General features: G+C 36.5%; 1 protein-coding gene across 11 annotated transcripts in view; it reads right to left on the reverse strand.

The window, feature by feature from the left end:
- Positions 1 to 16,950, reverse strand: part of CARF (calcium responsive transcription factor) — a 39,312-nt gene that overhangs the window by 3,147 nt on the left and 19,215 nt on the right. For 10 of the 11 annotated variants that reach the window (XM_035331788.1, XM_035331793.1, XM_035331787.1 and 7 more), the window contains 7 exons: positions 16,356 to 16,499; positions 15,675 to 15,908; positions 15,112 to 15,274; positions 14,171 to 14,246; positions 10,290 to 10,420; positions 8,939 to 9,302; positions 5,937 to 6,615 (listed from right to left, as the gene is read on the reverse strand). In XM_035331788.1, the coding sequence (XP_035187679.1) occupies positions 6,497 to 6,615; positions 8,939 to 9,302; positions 10,290 to 10,420; positions 14,171 to 14,246; positions 15,112 to 15,274; positions 15,675 to 15,908; positions 16,356 to 16,499 (1,231 nt within the window). In that variant the 3' untranslated portion in view covers positions 5,937 to 6,496. The remainder of the gene's footprint in view (positions 1 to 5,936; positions 6,616 to 8,938; positions 9,303 to 10,289; positions 10,421 to 14,170; positions 14,247 to 15,111; positions 15,275 to 15,674; positions 15,909 to 16,355; positions 16,500 to 16,950) is intronic. The other variant, XM_035331794.1, reaches the window with a different exon arrangement.

The raw sequence follows: 16,950 nt of genomic DNA on the forward strand, positions 1-16,950 counted from the left end.
TTTTTTTTTTTTTTTTTTTTTAAAAAAAAAAAAGGGGGTCGGTTACTTTGAGGAGCAAGAATTCCTGCTTTTACCATTAAGTTGCTTATTCCTTCTCCCATCTCCCATTCCTAACACAGCTTAAATACAGCATGCTTGAGGGTGTCTGTTCTAAGTGCCGCCAGTTCACTCAGTCCATCAAGTTTTCATACAGGAAGACTTCCATCTTCATGGTGGAAAGCAGAATTCCACAAGCCATCCTTGAGGAGAAAAAATGAGGAACTCTGCCATGAGTAAGAACACAAATGCAGCCAACACTTCTTGGGAGCTTTAAGTTTTTTTTTTTTTTTTTTTTCCTCTGTTCAAGAAATACTGCTGGACACATGTACACAGCCTCAGAATGAATTAGTAGCTTAGTTAGAGCACAGATTAGAATGACCAAAGCCACAGGGGAAGGCTTCCTCAGTTCTTGAGACCTGACCATTTTTGATGTCATTGGTTTCACTAATCCAACACAAATTCCACACATAAAATTTGTTTTACAATTTACCTATCTCTAGGCTTGACATGACTCAGCTGTTCATAAACTATGGTTTGCAGATGTTGTCATTGCCATGCTATTAAGTGATCAGGTCAGATAATGCAAATGAAAAGGAACTGCCTTCATGTTATGGGAGAGGTGGTACATCGTGATTTGCAGACACAGTGTTGGAAGACCACCTACAGATGAACAGAATTGACAGACCTTTGAGGGTCTGATCATGTAGGTGTCAAAGGAGAGGTTGGAGTATTTGTGGTCCTGGACAAAGAGCAAAATAAATAAATTGGAAAAGGCATTTTTTTTTAAATGTTAGAAGGATATACTAACATTCCTTTGTAAGAAATTTTTGCAGAACTAGGACATTACACACTAAGTTACACTTAAAAAGTGCTTATCTGAGAGGCCTTTAGACCACAACTACACCACTTGCAAAACGTTTACAAAACATTTACCTTACAAAACATTTACTTTAAGAAAATGAACACTCACAGTACAAAGATCAGGAGGCACCGCTGGCCTAGAGTTTCAATACACCATGCAAAGACAGCAATGCATGGATGACTATTCATTAACATTTTGGTAGATACTCATAACATTGAGATCTGTCCAGGCACTAAGTATGTCGTCAAGTAGAGCAAAGTGAGATAGCAATTTTAATACTTCTTGAAGAGATTGACCTTTACTCTATGTCAAAAATCTTTTTTTTGCTTTTGAAGAACACAAGCTTTATTGTGTTGTCAACCTTTACTCTTCATTTCATTCCTGCACGTCCTCCAATAAGACCTTACACGCTTTCTTCATGGTGTTTATGTCCTTTTCAAGATCCCTTTGGACAAGAACACGCAGTATTTGTCCTCAGAAATCTTCCAAGTGTTTACAAGCATTCTTCTGAAGACTTCTCAGAAATCACATCAAACCACTTCAGAAAATAAACATATCATTTATCACATTGGTTAGAAATGGAAGGAGATAGTAAGATGTAAGATCTTACGCTGGAAAAGAAAACAAACCCACCCACACTTCCTTTCACATGAAGGGATTTCTGCCTTTCCCTCTTTCTCACTCCCATTTCATACCTTAGTTGTTGCTTGCTGGATAGACCTGCTGGATAGCTTCTGACCTAAAAAACCAATACAGCCTGTTTTACACAATGTTTTTCAGTCGTTAATGAGGCATACTTATTCCATCGTTGCAGATGGGATAGGCTCTAAAGTTTATTCCCAAGAAAGCTTTGTTTGGAAGGGAAAGGCAGATCAAGGAAGATCTTCTCATCAGAGATCCATGCAGAATGGTGGCTTTTCAAACCTTCATTCTCAGCTACACCACACTTTCTGTCCCTAACAGAACATATTCTTTGTGTCTAATCTTAGAACATACAATTTATTCCCTTAAGCCTATTCAAACAGGTAAGTTTGCCAACATACAGCCAATTTAACAGCTAGCTACCATCCACAAACGGAATCAGGAACTCAAGCGGCATGAAAAGAAAGAGGTCAGTTTGGCAATATAAAGCCCTAACAGCAGGCAGGTATTATCCTAATCCCCTTGTTTTCTCAAGTAACAACTGTCCTGTGAAATGTGGCTCCCTCATGGTCATCCATGTATCAACAAGTCACAAACAAAGCAAAGAAAAAATTAAAGGAACATATGGACTTATGATCCAGGGGAGACAAAGAAAAACTGACAGAAGCAAATCTCACCAATATTTACTTAGGCAGTGAACTCACTGCTTTCAACATTATAACAGTGAAACACTAAGTATCAGAGGGCCTGAGGGCAAAGGACTTGCATGGAAGCTGTAATAAGTTCGATGGAAGAGACTTGGCTGGAGATTGAGTGTGTTTGAGGTAGATAGAGCTGAAGTCAGAAGGATGACTGAAGCAGCAAGTTAATTCGGTTGAGAAGAGGAGGTGTTTTCCTTGGTAACATGTAAAGAAAGAGAGGCTACACTCCTGAGTTGCAGCTCAAAGAGGAGCTTCTTCTTGCCATTAGAAGATAAAGACGGGTGTCTTGGACTAGTGGAAGACATTGAGTTGCCTTTGGTACTCTCCAAAACTTAAGTGGCTCTGTTGGTTGTGAAGGCAGGACAGGCTTTCCTTTTCTTCCATACATGCAAATTTCCACCATGATCTCACCCTATCCACTACTGTCTCTGATACTAGAACTGTGCTGAGCCTTTGTGATGGTCTTGCAACCCCTTTACGGGGCCTAGGACCTCCCCCAGCAGTCTTCTCCAACCCTCCCCACAGGGCACTCATCTCTCACACTTTCAGGACCTTATTCCACCTAGACACCCTGGACTTGTCCTACTTGTTCTCCCTCTGCCCCAGCAACTGCTGCTTTCAAGTAGCTCTTGTGTTTCTCCCCACAAGTCCCCATAGCCACAACGTAGATAATTTCTTTAAAATAGAAAGTAGTTTACATTTGAATAGGAGTACTGTACATTAAATTACTATATAAATATATAATATGCACATACATATACAAACATTTACATCTCTAAATTCTGTACAAGCTGCAACAATCTTCATACCACATGACCAAGTTTGGGTTTTCGAGTAGTGCAAAAAGGACTCATTGACACCACTAATTTTCATCCAAGAGGCTGCTAGCCTTGAATAAGAGTTACAGATGTGTGCCTTACTGTCTTCTCTATTTTTTGCATTTTTTTTTTTTTGCATGCACATACATAAGCACAGCCTTTCTTGTCAAGCCAACCAATCACCCGTATGGATAACCAACAATGAGAATAGACTGGAAAATAATTTGTTCATTTACAGTGCTGTGGAAGCTCAGGATTTCTAGGGTTGCAAAATGAACACTTGAACTTAACAACAAGACGACAAAGAAAACATCAGTAAAACATCTGCAAATCCAACACAATGTCATAATTAACTACTTCGAACCAAGCTATATAGTTTTCTCAGGAAAAAATATCAACCTTAAGCATTTGAGTCAAACAAATTTAAGTGCATTGAAAGTGGTACTGTTTACAAGTAAATTTTTTTCCCCCAAAATATGTGAGCATTTTTTAGTAAACTTTAAGTGGACATTAGTGAACTAAGATGTTAATCTGAATATAGATGCTGGACATGGGTGATCAGTCAATGGTCCCAACTAGAAACATGCACAAAGCAAATGTAAACATACTCTTCAAAGAGGAAACATAACACTAACTTAAAAGACAACACAATAATAAACTGGAATATGTATTTAGATCGTAAAGAACTGGAATTTGGTGAAAATGAAAGAAGCTGGAAAAAAGTCAATATTGTCTGAAGAAGCATTTCAAATTAAATTTTTCTATGAACAGAACTACAACTCTCATCCCCAGATTATAAGAACAGTTAAGTCTTTTCATCATCTTCAAATTTATCCCAACTTTTCATTCAATTGTTTTCAGGGTACCAGGCACATTAGGCTAGATTCCAACATTAATTTAATTGCCTGTAACTCAAAATAGACTAAAAGCTTTCCTCCATTTGTGAACACTAAACAAAAACCAGAAGTACCTTCAGAAATATTGCTCATCACAGGATTAAATTGTAGCTAATGGTAGGAAGAACAGTGACTGATAAATAACAGATCTGTTAATGAGCTGATGATGAACTGATGATGAATGATGAACTGATGGAAATGTAACTTCTCTTTTCTTAAGTTTTTACACCAACTATGAATCTATTGTCTTCTTTAAAGAAAACTAGAACTGAAACAATCTATTGCATCATTAGCTGCCAGATTATTTCAAGAATAAGCATTCTGAAAAATGACGAACAATTCTTCAAAAAAAAAAAAGATAATATTGAGAAAGATGATATTTTGGAATGCCTTAGTTTATGAAAAGCTGAAGGTGATGGAATCATTGAATACAGCAGTGTAGAAGGAGGTACCCATCCTAGTATATAATTACTAAATTTGAAAATAAAAAAATGACAGTTTCCTGTGTGCACCAGAACTATGACTGCAGCAGAGAACATCCATTCTGGACAGAGTTTCACAATTAACAACAAAAAAAATACAAAAGAGTGAGCCTTGTGGGATTTACCTATCCAAAAACGAGTAAATCACACCACAAAACAAGTCAGTGTAGAAACAAGTGCGAGAGACTCCAAAGAACGGAAGATTCTCTATGCACTTGCATATACTGGCTCTTATTAAATAAGAGCATGATCTGTTGGAAAGTTCTGATTTAAGCTAACCAGTACACATTAGTCTTGAAATGAACAGCATTAACAGTAATATGAATAATGAATAGCATTAACAGTAACAGTTAACCTCACAGAAGCTAATATATTTTAAGGTAAGATTAAGCACCCACCTAACAGATGCTGCTTACAAAGGTATTAGGAACCCAATTTCAATGTATTAGGAACCCAGTGTATTAGGAACTCAATTTCAGTGTGACTTTTTAAAATTTTAGCTTTAAATATGCAAAAGGAAGATAAAAATTAATATTAGTTACTATTTAAATGAGGTTTGTGAATATCTTGCATGCATATTAATAAATGTAGCCATTTTAAAATGTTAATCCTTAAGTTCATATAATATCCCTAACACTTTCTCTATAGATAAGTCAACCCATCTTTTTCCTCTTTTTTTCATTTTTAGAGTGGAAACGAGAAAATCCTCCAATTGCATTCTTGTACATCATGCAGAAAAATATCAAATTTTATGACCAAGTTCTCAAGTACTTAGTAGGAACCACTAGTATTGCTGTACTATGGATGCTGTTCTAAAAATTCAACATCTGAAAAAAATAGTATCATTGTTTGACTTGATACCTATGTTGGCATCAGTTTAATTTATTTTATTGCTTTAAATGGATTCCAATTATTATTATTATTTATTTATTTTTGAAAAAGCATGTATATCACGGATCAAAAATTCAGTCCTTGTCACTTATTATGGCTTTGACTTAAGTGTTGCCAAAAGCTGTTTCTTGACCGTATTCAACTTTTTTAAGATTCCTGGTAATTATTTAAGTAACACAGACCACTTCAGTGCTAGAACTGCTGCTACTGAAAAAGACAAGATTGTTTTCTGAATGTAATAGTGACAACATCTATTGCTTAGATTTACATTATTACTTGCTTTGTTTTCTTTGGCCTCTCTGTTAGTAAAGTATCTGTAAGTCTTATATCATGAATGGCAGCAGGTCAAGTCGTATTTATGTGAGCTGATAGCTTAAGTGAATAAAGCAAAAGGTAGAGAAGCTGAAACTGCAGCATCAATCATTTTCTACAAGACTCCTGCTTTTAGATGATATGACCAACTGTTGTTACAGTACCGCTGCAAGTGCTGACAAATCTCATTATAAAGCTAGAACAGAAGTTTAAAGATAACAAAGTTGAAAACATTCATTGTTACAATTCAGACTTTTCTTCATCATACCGCTAAGTTCACCTGGCAACCTCACCTTTCTCCTCTCCTTGGATCTTCACATCATTAACATTATGATCAGGTCAAAGTTGCTTTTCTTAAATATCTGTGTCCTTCATCACTTTGAAATGTACCATCTTCGACCTTCATTTTGTCACAAAACTATTGATGCATTGATACACTTTGCTGTTGGACTCTGTGGTCTGGAAGCTGGCAGATTTTATGGTCTCTATAGTGCTGTAATAGTCAAGGGTCTCAAGGAGAAAAGCAAGGCCAGCATTTTAATCCATATTCTTAAACTAATTATGGAAGACCTTCAGAAATGCTGACCAAAATGGGCCATGTGGATAGCGTCCAAACTACTCAAAATATGAAATAAAAGAGAGCTGGTGTTCCACATGGTAACTGGATGACCTGGAATTGGCAGTGAGTTACATCAATTGTATATCAAAACAGCTGTCTGTCAGAACTAGTGTATAATATGCCCAGTCTGAATGTCACAATACCATTTTAAAAGAATGGCATTAGAGTACCTGCCTTTCCTTCCAAGACACTTAGAATCCTCTGCTTTGAAAAATCTTTACAGCCTTCACAGATTTAAATAGAGGAGGATCTGTGGCAGTCTCTGATTTTATCTGGCTCCATGGATAATGCTTTTTCTCTTGGCTCTTCTTTAACGTGGCTTGCACAGATAACACCCTCTGTATTTTCTTCAGCTTAAAACAGAACAAAAACAAACACTGAAGTTCAAACTCCACTGATAACACTTCAGCCCAAAAAACTGCATACATTTAAGAGAAAAATAGTTCAGGAACTCAAGCTAATAGGTAAGTCATTTGTGAAGTTACGTGCTAGTTAGTTTGACAGTCAGTTATAGCATGTACTGTGCTGTAAGACATTGCAAACTTACATGAATTTACTACAGCAAGTGCCCATGTGAGTACAAATATTTAAAAGTTTTCAGTCCCCCAAATGATGATGCTATGTTTACTTTCCTCCCAAATGTCCTTTTTCTTCCCCATGGAAAAATAAACCTACATTTTATGATTTTTTGTTTGGTTTTTTTGAGGGGGCTGGAATAGATTTGCTTTCGCTTAACAATTTAATGCTAAAGCATGTTGATTTAAAGAATGACCTAAACTTCAGGCATGACTGGCCACTGCTTAGTGACTGCATATACATTTTCATCAGGAAATAGCTTATTCTTAAGTTAGCACTTGGTTAAGAAAACATCCAGAACATACAAAATAACTTTAAACAAGCACACATGTGCAAGTACACACACAGTAGAAAAAGTATCTTGAAACATATATAAACTGACTGAACTGGCAAGCGTTTCATCCAAGTAATCTCTGTAACATTACTTCCTCTTCAGTCTAGAATGTTTTTTGTCCTCCTGCTCTCCACATAAAGAACTAGGCTCTGGAAAGTAGGAACTGGATGGAAGTATCTGTACATTTTATAGGCAAGTATTCCACATAACTTAGGAATGGTACCAATATTCTCACTATTTCAGAATCCAGGGTGGTGAGATTGAGACCTTGAGCAGAAATCCCAAAGAACAGTGAGTTTAGTTCCTGCATTTGTATAATTTAAATTTTATATCTGGCTACACATCTTTTTGTAGAAACTAACATTTATTTAAAAAAAATCACCTCAAAACATTCATCACTTAAATGATTATTTGAGATGCATCAATATCTTGATTGAACAAATAGGTTAAACAACTGAATGAAGGAGGTATATTTGATAACTTTTCTGAAATTCTTTTAGCAAGAAGGAAAATAGCTGTTTTCAGAAGAGCAGACATCCTATTATGGGAAGGAGATAAGCTACACAGACGTTTGAATATAACCAAGAGAAAATTCTTAAATTTAGCTCTGACAATAACGTCACAGCAAAATGTCCTAAAGTTACTTCAAAAAATCCAAATTTCTGCAGGTTTCCTCACATACCCTACTATTTCTGCAGGTTTCCTCACATACCCTACTATTTCCTTTTTACTTGTTCATGTATTCTTTTATCTCATTTTTCTTTATTTCACATAATTTAGTACAAATTAAGTTTCGCAAACCTGTAAAAGTTATCAGGACTTATGGGGATAATTATAGCTATGGCATTACAGAGGTGTAGGCAGATCTAGAATATGTTTACCTATATTTTTCTGCAAAACTGCTCAGGAGCCATATTCTGAGAAGTCACAGATTACAAGATAAAGTAATATAAAAATAAAAAAGTGAAGTATTGCACAGCTAACATCTCAGACACTCTGAAAAGTCAAAACAGTATGTTACACTGATATATACGCTCCATATCTAATAGGTTTTCTTCACATGGAGTAGAAATCTTTCTTTTTGAATGTAACATTTCATTCTTAACCAGGTCCCATATCTGAGCATTCAATGACTGTATCTGTATCTAACACAAGTGGTCTAAGGAGCCTTCTATTTTGACTGAAAATTATTTGAGGTGTTTAACAAACATTTTTAGAGAAGTATTTTCAGACAAGTTTGAAATTTCAAGCAATTATACAACTCCAGCTGATCACTCCTAAAGCATATTGATGACTACAGGATCCTAGTTAAAATTTACTAAAAAAAAAAAAGTATCTGTAATCTGCTGGGATGGTGCAAATAAAGAAGTCACAAAAAAAAACACATTTCTTTCCAAAAAGTCCTAACCAGATTCAATATTGGTTATTTTCTATTCTTATTTTTCCTAATAAAATGTTATGTTTGAAGATGATCATTTTAGCTAAATGCTAGGGTTTTTGGGGGGGCAAAATTAGTGCTTGTTAAATAAGCTGGTATTTATTCAAAGGAAGTGGTAAGTAGTTCCACTGTCATTTTTTTTACAGCAAAGCCTACACATCTTTAACAGTCACATATTTTTACAGTAAAAAATAATTAAAGTCAACTGAAACAAGCCTATGCTAAGCTCCACATTATCAACACATTTCTCTACTTTGCTCTAAGACACATGGAACAAAACCCACTGTATTTTCTATATTTGTGTGTTATTGGGAAGAATGAAACTTACTAAGTGCAGGATGGCTGTCCACAATCCGTACTGGAAGAGCCTGTACATCTCCCAAAAAAATTTGCTGGACTCCTTCTGGGCTTCTGGAATCATCTACCCCTTCAACTGCTACCAGCTGGCCCATGGTGACCAGACTCTGATTAGAGCCAGGTGGAGTCCCATAAGCAGTGTCAGCAGCACTATGCTGTGCTAGGCCAGCACCTGCTTGCAGACTGTGCCCCGGACCAAGTACTAGAGAATGGTTCATTATTGCACTCCCTGTGGAATCCAAGAGACTTGCAGAGCTGGGAGGGGAATGGTTATTTACAGCTACCAGGGCTGCTGATTCATTTGTGGAGGTAAAAGTTGACTGCAGCTGTAATCCCTGTGAAAGAGAAGGCAGAAGTACAAATAAACCAAATAAACAGCAGGAGTAATTTACATTTGATGACAAACATTTTGCAGTGCTGGAACTGGATAGCTTCTGACTATGTCATCTCTTTTGAACAGTCAGCCTCAGCATCGGTGGACTAAACTTGTATTAGAAAAAAAAGTCAAACAATGGTGTCCAGCAGCATCTCTAAGACTACTTATGACCATAAAGTTCTAATTTTGGACTGAGATTCAGTTCCAAATCATTCCCCAGTACTGCCCATCCCCATGATGGGTGGGCACTAAAAGCTAAGCATACTGCTTTAAAGGAGACTTGGGTGAAGCCAAAGCTCTCTTCAGCATGAGAAGGAAACAGCAAGTAGAACAGCATTTTTCTGCAGGCTGTATTTCTATGGAAGAGATCACACATTGGGGTTCAGCAGGTATGAAGGTAGCTTTTCAAAGACCTTTGGGAAGAAGGTTAAGAGAGCCAGATTTCAAGAGATATGAGCTTTAGAAGCAGTTTGTTTGTCATGGCATTCTTAACCTACACCTCAGCCTTTCAACCTGGAAGTTCACGCATCTGAGCTGAGAGCAGTTTTAGGATTTTAACAGATTTTCTTATGAGGCTGGAGGAGGATTTAAAAGGAACAAGTCTAACTTATCCTCCCTCATTTTGGCAGCATTTTCATCATGAAGTGACTGGAATATCTGGAAAATGAGTAGGCATTTGATTTGAGGCAGAAGCTCACTACTCTCGTCTTCGTGGTTTTGCCTCTTGACATCATAACTTCAAAGTGGCAGTGAGATGCCCTGCACTACAACTAGACATGACATGTTAGAGAAGCCAAAATAGTAGTTGACAGCTATTGCAAAGTCCTTATTCCCTCACAGCCAGCGTTTGGGATCAATAGTTGAGGAAACTTGGTATTTTCAGCTTGCCTTCAGCACTTCCAACACAGAACATCCATCTGACATTCTGTAAACAACTTGACTGTACCTGAAGTTGTGCAAATATCTTGGGCTGAAGTGAAGATAATGAAGACAACAGCTGAACTGTTTCTGGTACCAAGGACTCCCCGCTCTGGTTGGATTCTCCTTTGGTGACGACTGACTCCGCTGGTGAGCTCCCTACAGTGCCAGAGACAATAAATAAACAGACAGTTATAACAGACTTCCTAGTCTTGTTTAAAAGCCTCCTCTGTAAATGGAATAAGCCAAGCCCCTTTAACCTCAATACAGACAATACAGACACATAGATATGCATATACACATATATGCTGTTCTTTTTTGCAGAAGAGCTTGGAAAAAGAAAAAAAGTCTTATTAGAAGAAAAAAGATATTATTATAGGAAGATGGCATGTGTCTGTTGAGAGTGAAAAAGCAGTTCTGTAGAACAACGTAATTATTCCCTACCCTGTATGTTGAATTTCTAGTTTTAACATAAAAGCTGAAATATTTCTATCAAAACAGCAATCAAATAATTTGACCACACATACACCTTCAGCAAGGGCTCAATAACAGGCATCAAAAGAAAAGACTGTCTTACAAAATAAAAATTTACACAGGAAATCCTGCAAGTCTTCTCATTCCCTTCCAAAGTGTATTTGAAGAATTAGAAAAGCTTCTAAGCAATATAACATCAAATGGAATTTTAAAGAGAGACTATTTATTTGGGAGTCATCCAGCCTACACATTCCAACATATTCTGAAAATTATTATTTAAAGCAAGAATGATTGACTTAATTTCCTCAAGACTTGCGGAAATCAAGATTCACTTGTATCAATTTCTGAAAAAGTAATAAAAAAAATCCTATGGGATTATTCCATTTCCTGAGATACCCAGAATATTTTGGATAAGTTGTACACAGATACAAGTAGACACTGCTCAGCTTCCTGTTTTGAAGTTTCACTGATATAGCTGTAAAAGACCTATTTGCCCTGTGCACATGGATTAGCCTATTGAATTTTTTTTAAAAATTGAGAATAGTCAACAATATCAAAAAACTTTATAGAAAAAAAAATCATAATAAGCTTCCATCAATCTGAGCAAATAGAGATACATTTTTCATTACATATACTGAGCTGCAAACTAACTTTTTATCCTAACTGACCATAAGATACACTCTAAATCTTCTTGAATAAAACTACTTCAAAGACTGAGGCTCTTTTTAATACTATAGAGAGATCTCATACATGTATGTGAATATTCACAGGTAGGAAGAGATAGTAGTTTTTTCCTGAGTTTTTATTCTACATCAGTATGCCTAGGGATAAATCTAATAGATCACATTCTGTTCTACCCACTCCTTACACTGCATGGATATTCGGTATGAATGCCAGAAGTTAAAGAAAATACACACACATGTACTGTATTTTTTCACTTGCCAGCACACTTCATAACACATGTAAAAGGGAACAATGACTTCAGAATTTTGATAGTGACAGTGATTCTTACACCTAGGAGTAAAGAGACAAAGTGGAATCATATGGTGAAGGATATTCTTCATATGCCTGGAATTGCATATTTTAGGCAAAGACATGGAGTTCTGCACAGAAAAGGAAAGAAACAGCTGGGCCTCAGTTCTGTTATTGTTCGATATCTTAAATGTAAATTTGTCCCTATTCAGCACAAGTTGAAATGAAAAAAATGTACAAAAACAGTAGTTTGAGAAGTCAGTGTTGTTTTTTCTTGCTATCACTTCACATTCTTAAATAAGAGCTGACTTTAGTTAGCCTTCTTTTTTGATTAAGACTTGTAATATAATTATAATAATGTATCTGCAATGTGTACAAACACATCCTCACATAAATTTAAGTGGAGATGAGATATGCTGAAATTAGATTATCTGCTTATATTCACTGAATTGGCACACGTGCAGAAAGTCAAATGCATCCAAGATCTCTAACTTCCTCTAAAATCCAGCATCTCACTGAATGGATGTTTACATATTTGATAAGCTATTTTGCCTTGGAAAACTATCTGTGAAAGATGAAGAAAAGCAAGAACTGATCTTCCTGAACCCTTACCGGCATTCAGACAGTTCAGACAGTTCATACCAAGAGTCAGCTCTGCTGAGCTCTACGACAGCAGTTAAGTCACCACTATTCTGTTTCTCACATAAAAGCACAGTAATGAAAATATTAACATAGGTGTGTAAGTTTAAGCACAGTAAATCTATTTATACTGCAAATTCCTTCTTTTCTAAAAAGGAAAAAAAAAAAAAAAACACATTATTCACATTGAGCCTAACAATTTACTTCTTGTCCTCTGACAGTTGTCAACACAAATTCTTGCCCTAAGTGCTTCAAGTATATAGGATGCATTTCAGTTTAATTGGATTAATTGCAGCAACAATTACAGTAAGAGTTTAAAAACAAATCAGAAGCCCAACTTTACTCTTTTTACTAACTGTAAGTGAACTAACGTACATGAAATTGCTCAAGAGAGAAGTCATACTGAGCCAGAATTCCGGGGTTTTACTTTTCCTGCTATAACAAAGATAATAAATAGATCAGGGAGTGACGGGGTCAAAAGTGGAAGATGCCTAATCACATCTGGACTTCTTCAGGCAAGAACTACAGTGCTTCTTCAGGCAAGAACCACAGTGGAGGATAACTTGACTAGAACAAATCTTTAAGCATGACAACTGTGGCAGTGCCCCTTTGATCCCTGGGAGTTCTCTATCCACTGGAATAAAAAGTACTGAACACTATGTTCCAGTTAAATGAGGAAACAAGCTGGCACTGCCACCGACTTTAATAAAGTTAAGAAGCCTGCAGTCTAACTTAACATAATGCATGCAAATAATTAGGCTCTTCTACTTTGCTGCAATCATATCTTGCTGCTAAAGCTAATCTTTCTGATGAGCGTCATATTAAACCTATTAAAGAAGGAATGCAGAAAATATCCACAAACATGCAGGGAAGTTCTTTCAAGTCACAGTCACTAGACAAAACATCCTTGAAAATGAAATATCCTTGAAATCTGGACAAAAATGTGAGAATAAAGTTATTTTAAATTTATTAACTTCCACCATGATCCAGTAGAGCACCTCAACCTATGTGGAATCCTAACCACGTGGGGAGCATTTAGGTCTAGTTACAAACACCTTTACATTTAGTACGTTTTGAAGTAGCATGAAGCCGCTTTCAACAAAGAAAGTATGTTGTAATTACCTTCTTTATAAAAAAAAAAAAAGACCTTAGACTACAAACATGGATATAACAAGTTTCCATAGAAGTCTACATTGTATTTTCACAGCATTATGAAAAAGGAAAGTGTTCTTAATTTTGACAATAAAATTACAGTATTAGTTGTTCAGGTTCTGACCCTGGCAGTGCAAATCAACAAGTCAACAACTTCCTGAGAAGGAATCTCAAAATGTATTCAAGTCCTTTTTAGCAAAATATTTAAGCACATGCCAAGCACAGACCATCAAGGAATTCAGGTACCCAGGTGGCCCCAGCTATATGCCCTGATTGATATGAATATCTCTTCAGCAGGAAATTCATTTTCTTTTCCTACACAGGTGTTATTAGCACTGTTATCCAAGGCAAAATGCTCTTTCAAAATAATCAACCCTTAAAAATCTTCAATTGCTTGAGGATGCGAAATAAAAAATAAACGTATAGTTTTCATATTTTTGTCAGCTACATCAGGGTTAAACGTTTTTTTTTCTGTATGTGCAGTCAAATAGTACAAACTAAAAAAACTTGCCCTTCCCTGCCTCAAAACAGACACACCAAAATAATCCTCCTTACATTCAGCTGAGTGAGAGAACATGTCAGCAACCTCTCTGGATGGAAAGTGAATTTCTGTGACATTGTTAACAAAACAAACCACATTTGGAAACAACTAAGTTATTAATACAGTCCTACCAGCTGAAGTTGGTGAGGCAAAAGTAACAGTCACTGTTTCTGTGAGAATGTTCCCACTGTCTGTTGTCCACTGCAACTGAAAGGAAAAAGATCGCAGTTCTCAGAAAGATTGCAAGTTTATCAACTACAGGAACTATGAATTTTGGCAGTTTTTGGTTTACAAAAATAAAACCCCGCAAACTGTTTTTTTAATATGCACTATACCAAGAAGGCTAAAGTTATCTCGTGAAAATTTGAAGACTGAAATAAAAAAGTCAAACTATTTGGCTAACAAATATCACCCATTCATCTGGGACAAATGCAGTTTAGGGAGAGGAAGGGAAAAATGATAATGCAGCACCATTTAATACTACAGTTCTGCAAAACTGATTTGAAATCAGCAATTCCTTTGCAGTCAACCTCATAACTGGAAAAACTAGGATCATTCTATCTCTTACTGCTCAAGAGGTGGAATAAATTAGGGAACAATACAAGTTACCCAGAATTCTGAAGTATCTACTTCGGGCTTACTTCACTTGCTATAAAGTGCATTCGATGCTGTACAAACCCTAATTTAGGCTCCACCTCAGACATACTTCATCCCATTTTTTCAGATACGGAAAAGGAGTAACTCCTCCAACACATAGATAACAACAAAGCCATGAATAAAATTTTCTGCTGCATTTCGATTTTTCCATATCACATGGCTTCCAGTTCATACAATCATCATGCAAGAGTATTTTTTAATGTGTCAATCAACTAATAGCAATCTAATGCTGATGAGATAAACACTGAAAAGGTTTTATTCACATTTAATCTAGTCTTGTTCAGCAAGAGATTCCACTGAAAATATTGCTGCTGGAAATAAAAAGTCAGAGTTGTAGATGAAATGCAACTAAAAGTAAATTGAGACTTTCAGTGTTCAACCCAAGAACCAAAAAGAAATGCTAGGGCCAACATACCGTTGCTGGAATGCTTTCTGAATTATACACCACCTCGCCATTTCTTAGGGACTTCTGCACTTCATGAATGTGGTTCTTGATGTCGTTCACAGTGGGGAAGAAGGATAGGTTATGCCTCTCTGGCACTTCATCAGGCTTGAATAATTCTCTTTCCACATACTTTCTATTGCATGTTAAAGGACAATAAAAATAAAATTAAAATATGTATATTTAAGATCTATTGTGCTATTCCCTTGTTACAACTGCTGCTACCTTCTCCCTCTCCTTGTTGTGGTGACAATACAAGAGCAAGCTAAAATAACTTCTGATCCAGTCCTCTGGACTCTAGAGCTCAGAATTAAAAATACCCATTTACTCAATTAACTTTAGAGAGGACAGTAGCTCTTAATGGTTGTCTCTAATAAAATTAGAAGACAAAATCTGGAAAAAAGCAGATTCTAACAACATATGGGAAATACATTGTTTTACACATCAGTACTGCCACTTAGCTGCAAGCCAAATTAATCAAATGCAAAAGCAGATATAGCACTACAGCTTAAGAGCAATGCCAGACACCTCTGTACCTCAGTTGTTTCCTCACTGCATAGACTTGCTCTATTCCCTGAGACACCAGTTCTCTGATCTTGTCTGCCACTTGAGGATGAAGTCGGGAAGGCAGAGTACAATTCTCATCTCTAGCAACTTCCTCCTCCTCCTCAGGAGGAGATGCAGAAAAATGGGAGGGTGAAGAAGGGAGGCAGGAAGTTTCCATTTCATGATATTGGTGGGCTTGCTGAGTGGGTAACTGTACATACCACCTGGAAAGAAGAAAGTTTCTATACACAATTCTCAACAAAAGGCTGAAAAATGAATCTCTTGGGGAACAGCTGGACAATCACAAATGACCCAGTCAGAGTGACGTAAGTCTTTATAGACCCTCAGCTGCAAGATACTGCCCTTTAGAGCTTAGGGTCCTCTGACACCCTTCAATGAAAAATAAAACAGGTTAAATATCCCAATACATACAATTAGTTCTACTTATTCCCTGCATGGAAACATCTGCTGAAGTTCCACATGTCAGCATTTAACACATTTACCAAATGATATAATCCAGAGCCATGAGTCTTACTGACATTGTGGAATTTATACTATTGATATTAAGCAAGAGCCTTAATAAAGTAACTAAGAAAATCTAAATCCAAGTAAGCAAATTATTGTTCTATTTGCTTTGTTGGTCAAGATGAAAAAATAAATGCAAAGTTCACCTGAGGACACCACCAGCATCTATCAAGTTCTTCTTGAGCATGTTGAATGCTTTTTCCTGCTCCATTCTTATGATTTTCTTGTCAATTTTAGGGTCAGTAGGAACTCTGTACTCCAGAAACTTTTGAACCTTTTTAATATAGATCCTTCCAAGGGGAGAATAAAAAAAAGAAAAGAAAAAAAAGAAAAAAAAACCTTCAAATACACTTCACCTCAAGGGGGAAGGCAAAATCCCCACCTACTTCATACTGGATATTACTATAGAAAAAATTCAAGCAGAGCGTTGTTCTGGGGGGTGAGGAAAAATTCTAAGAGAAATGAAGAATTTTTAACAGATAATCAATAGAGAGGGATGAAGGTGGATACACAGAGTCATGTATGGTCCAGGCTGGAAGCCACTCACCCAGAGTGGTTTTGCATTTCAGCAAAAATACTCTGCCCCTTAGTAGCATAAAAGTACAACACCATTTCTGGACAAGCCAGAATTCACCCAGCCTGAAGCATAAGCTGAGTACATACACATCTAACTGCACCTGCCAAGGTAAGCACACCCTTAGCTCTGCAAAAAACAAACAAGCATAGCACTAAAACCCAGAA

The sequence above is a fragment of the Oxyura jamaicensis genome, chromosome 7 (assembly GCF_011077185.1).
Source record: "Oxyura jamaicensis isolate SHBP4307 breed ruddy duck chromosome 7, BPBGC_Ojam_1.0, whole genome shotgun sequence".
Lineage (NCBI taxonomy): Eukaryota > Metazoa > Chordata > Aves > Anseriformes > Anatidae > Oxyura > Oxyura jamaicensis.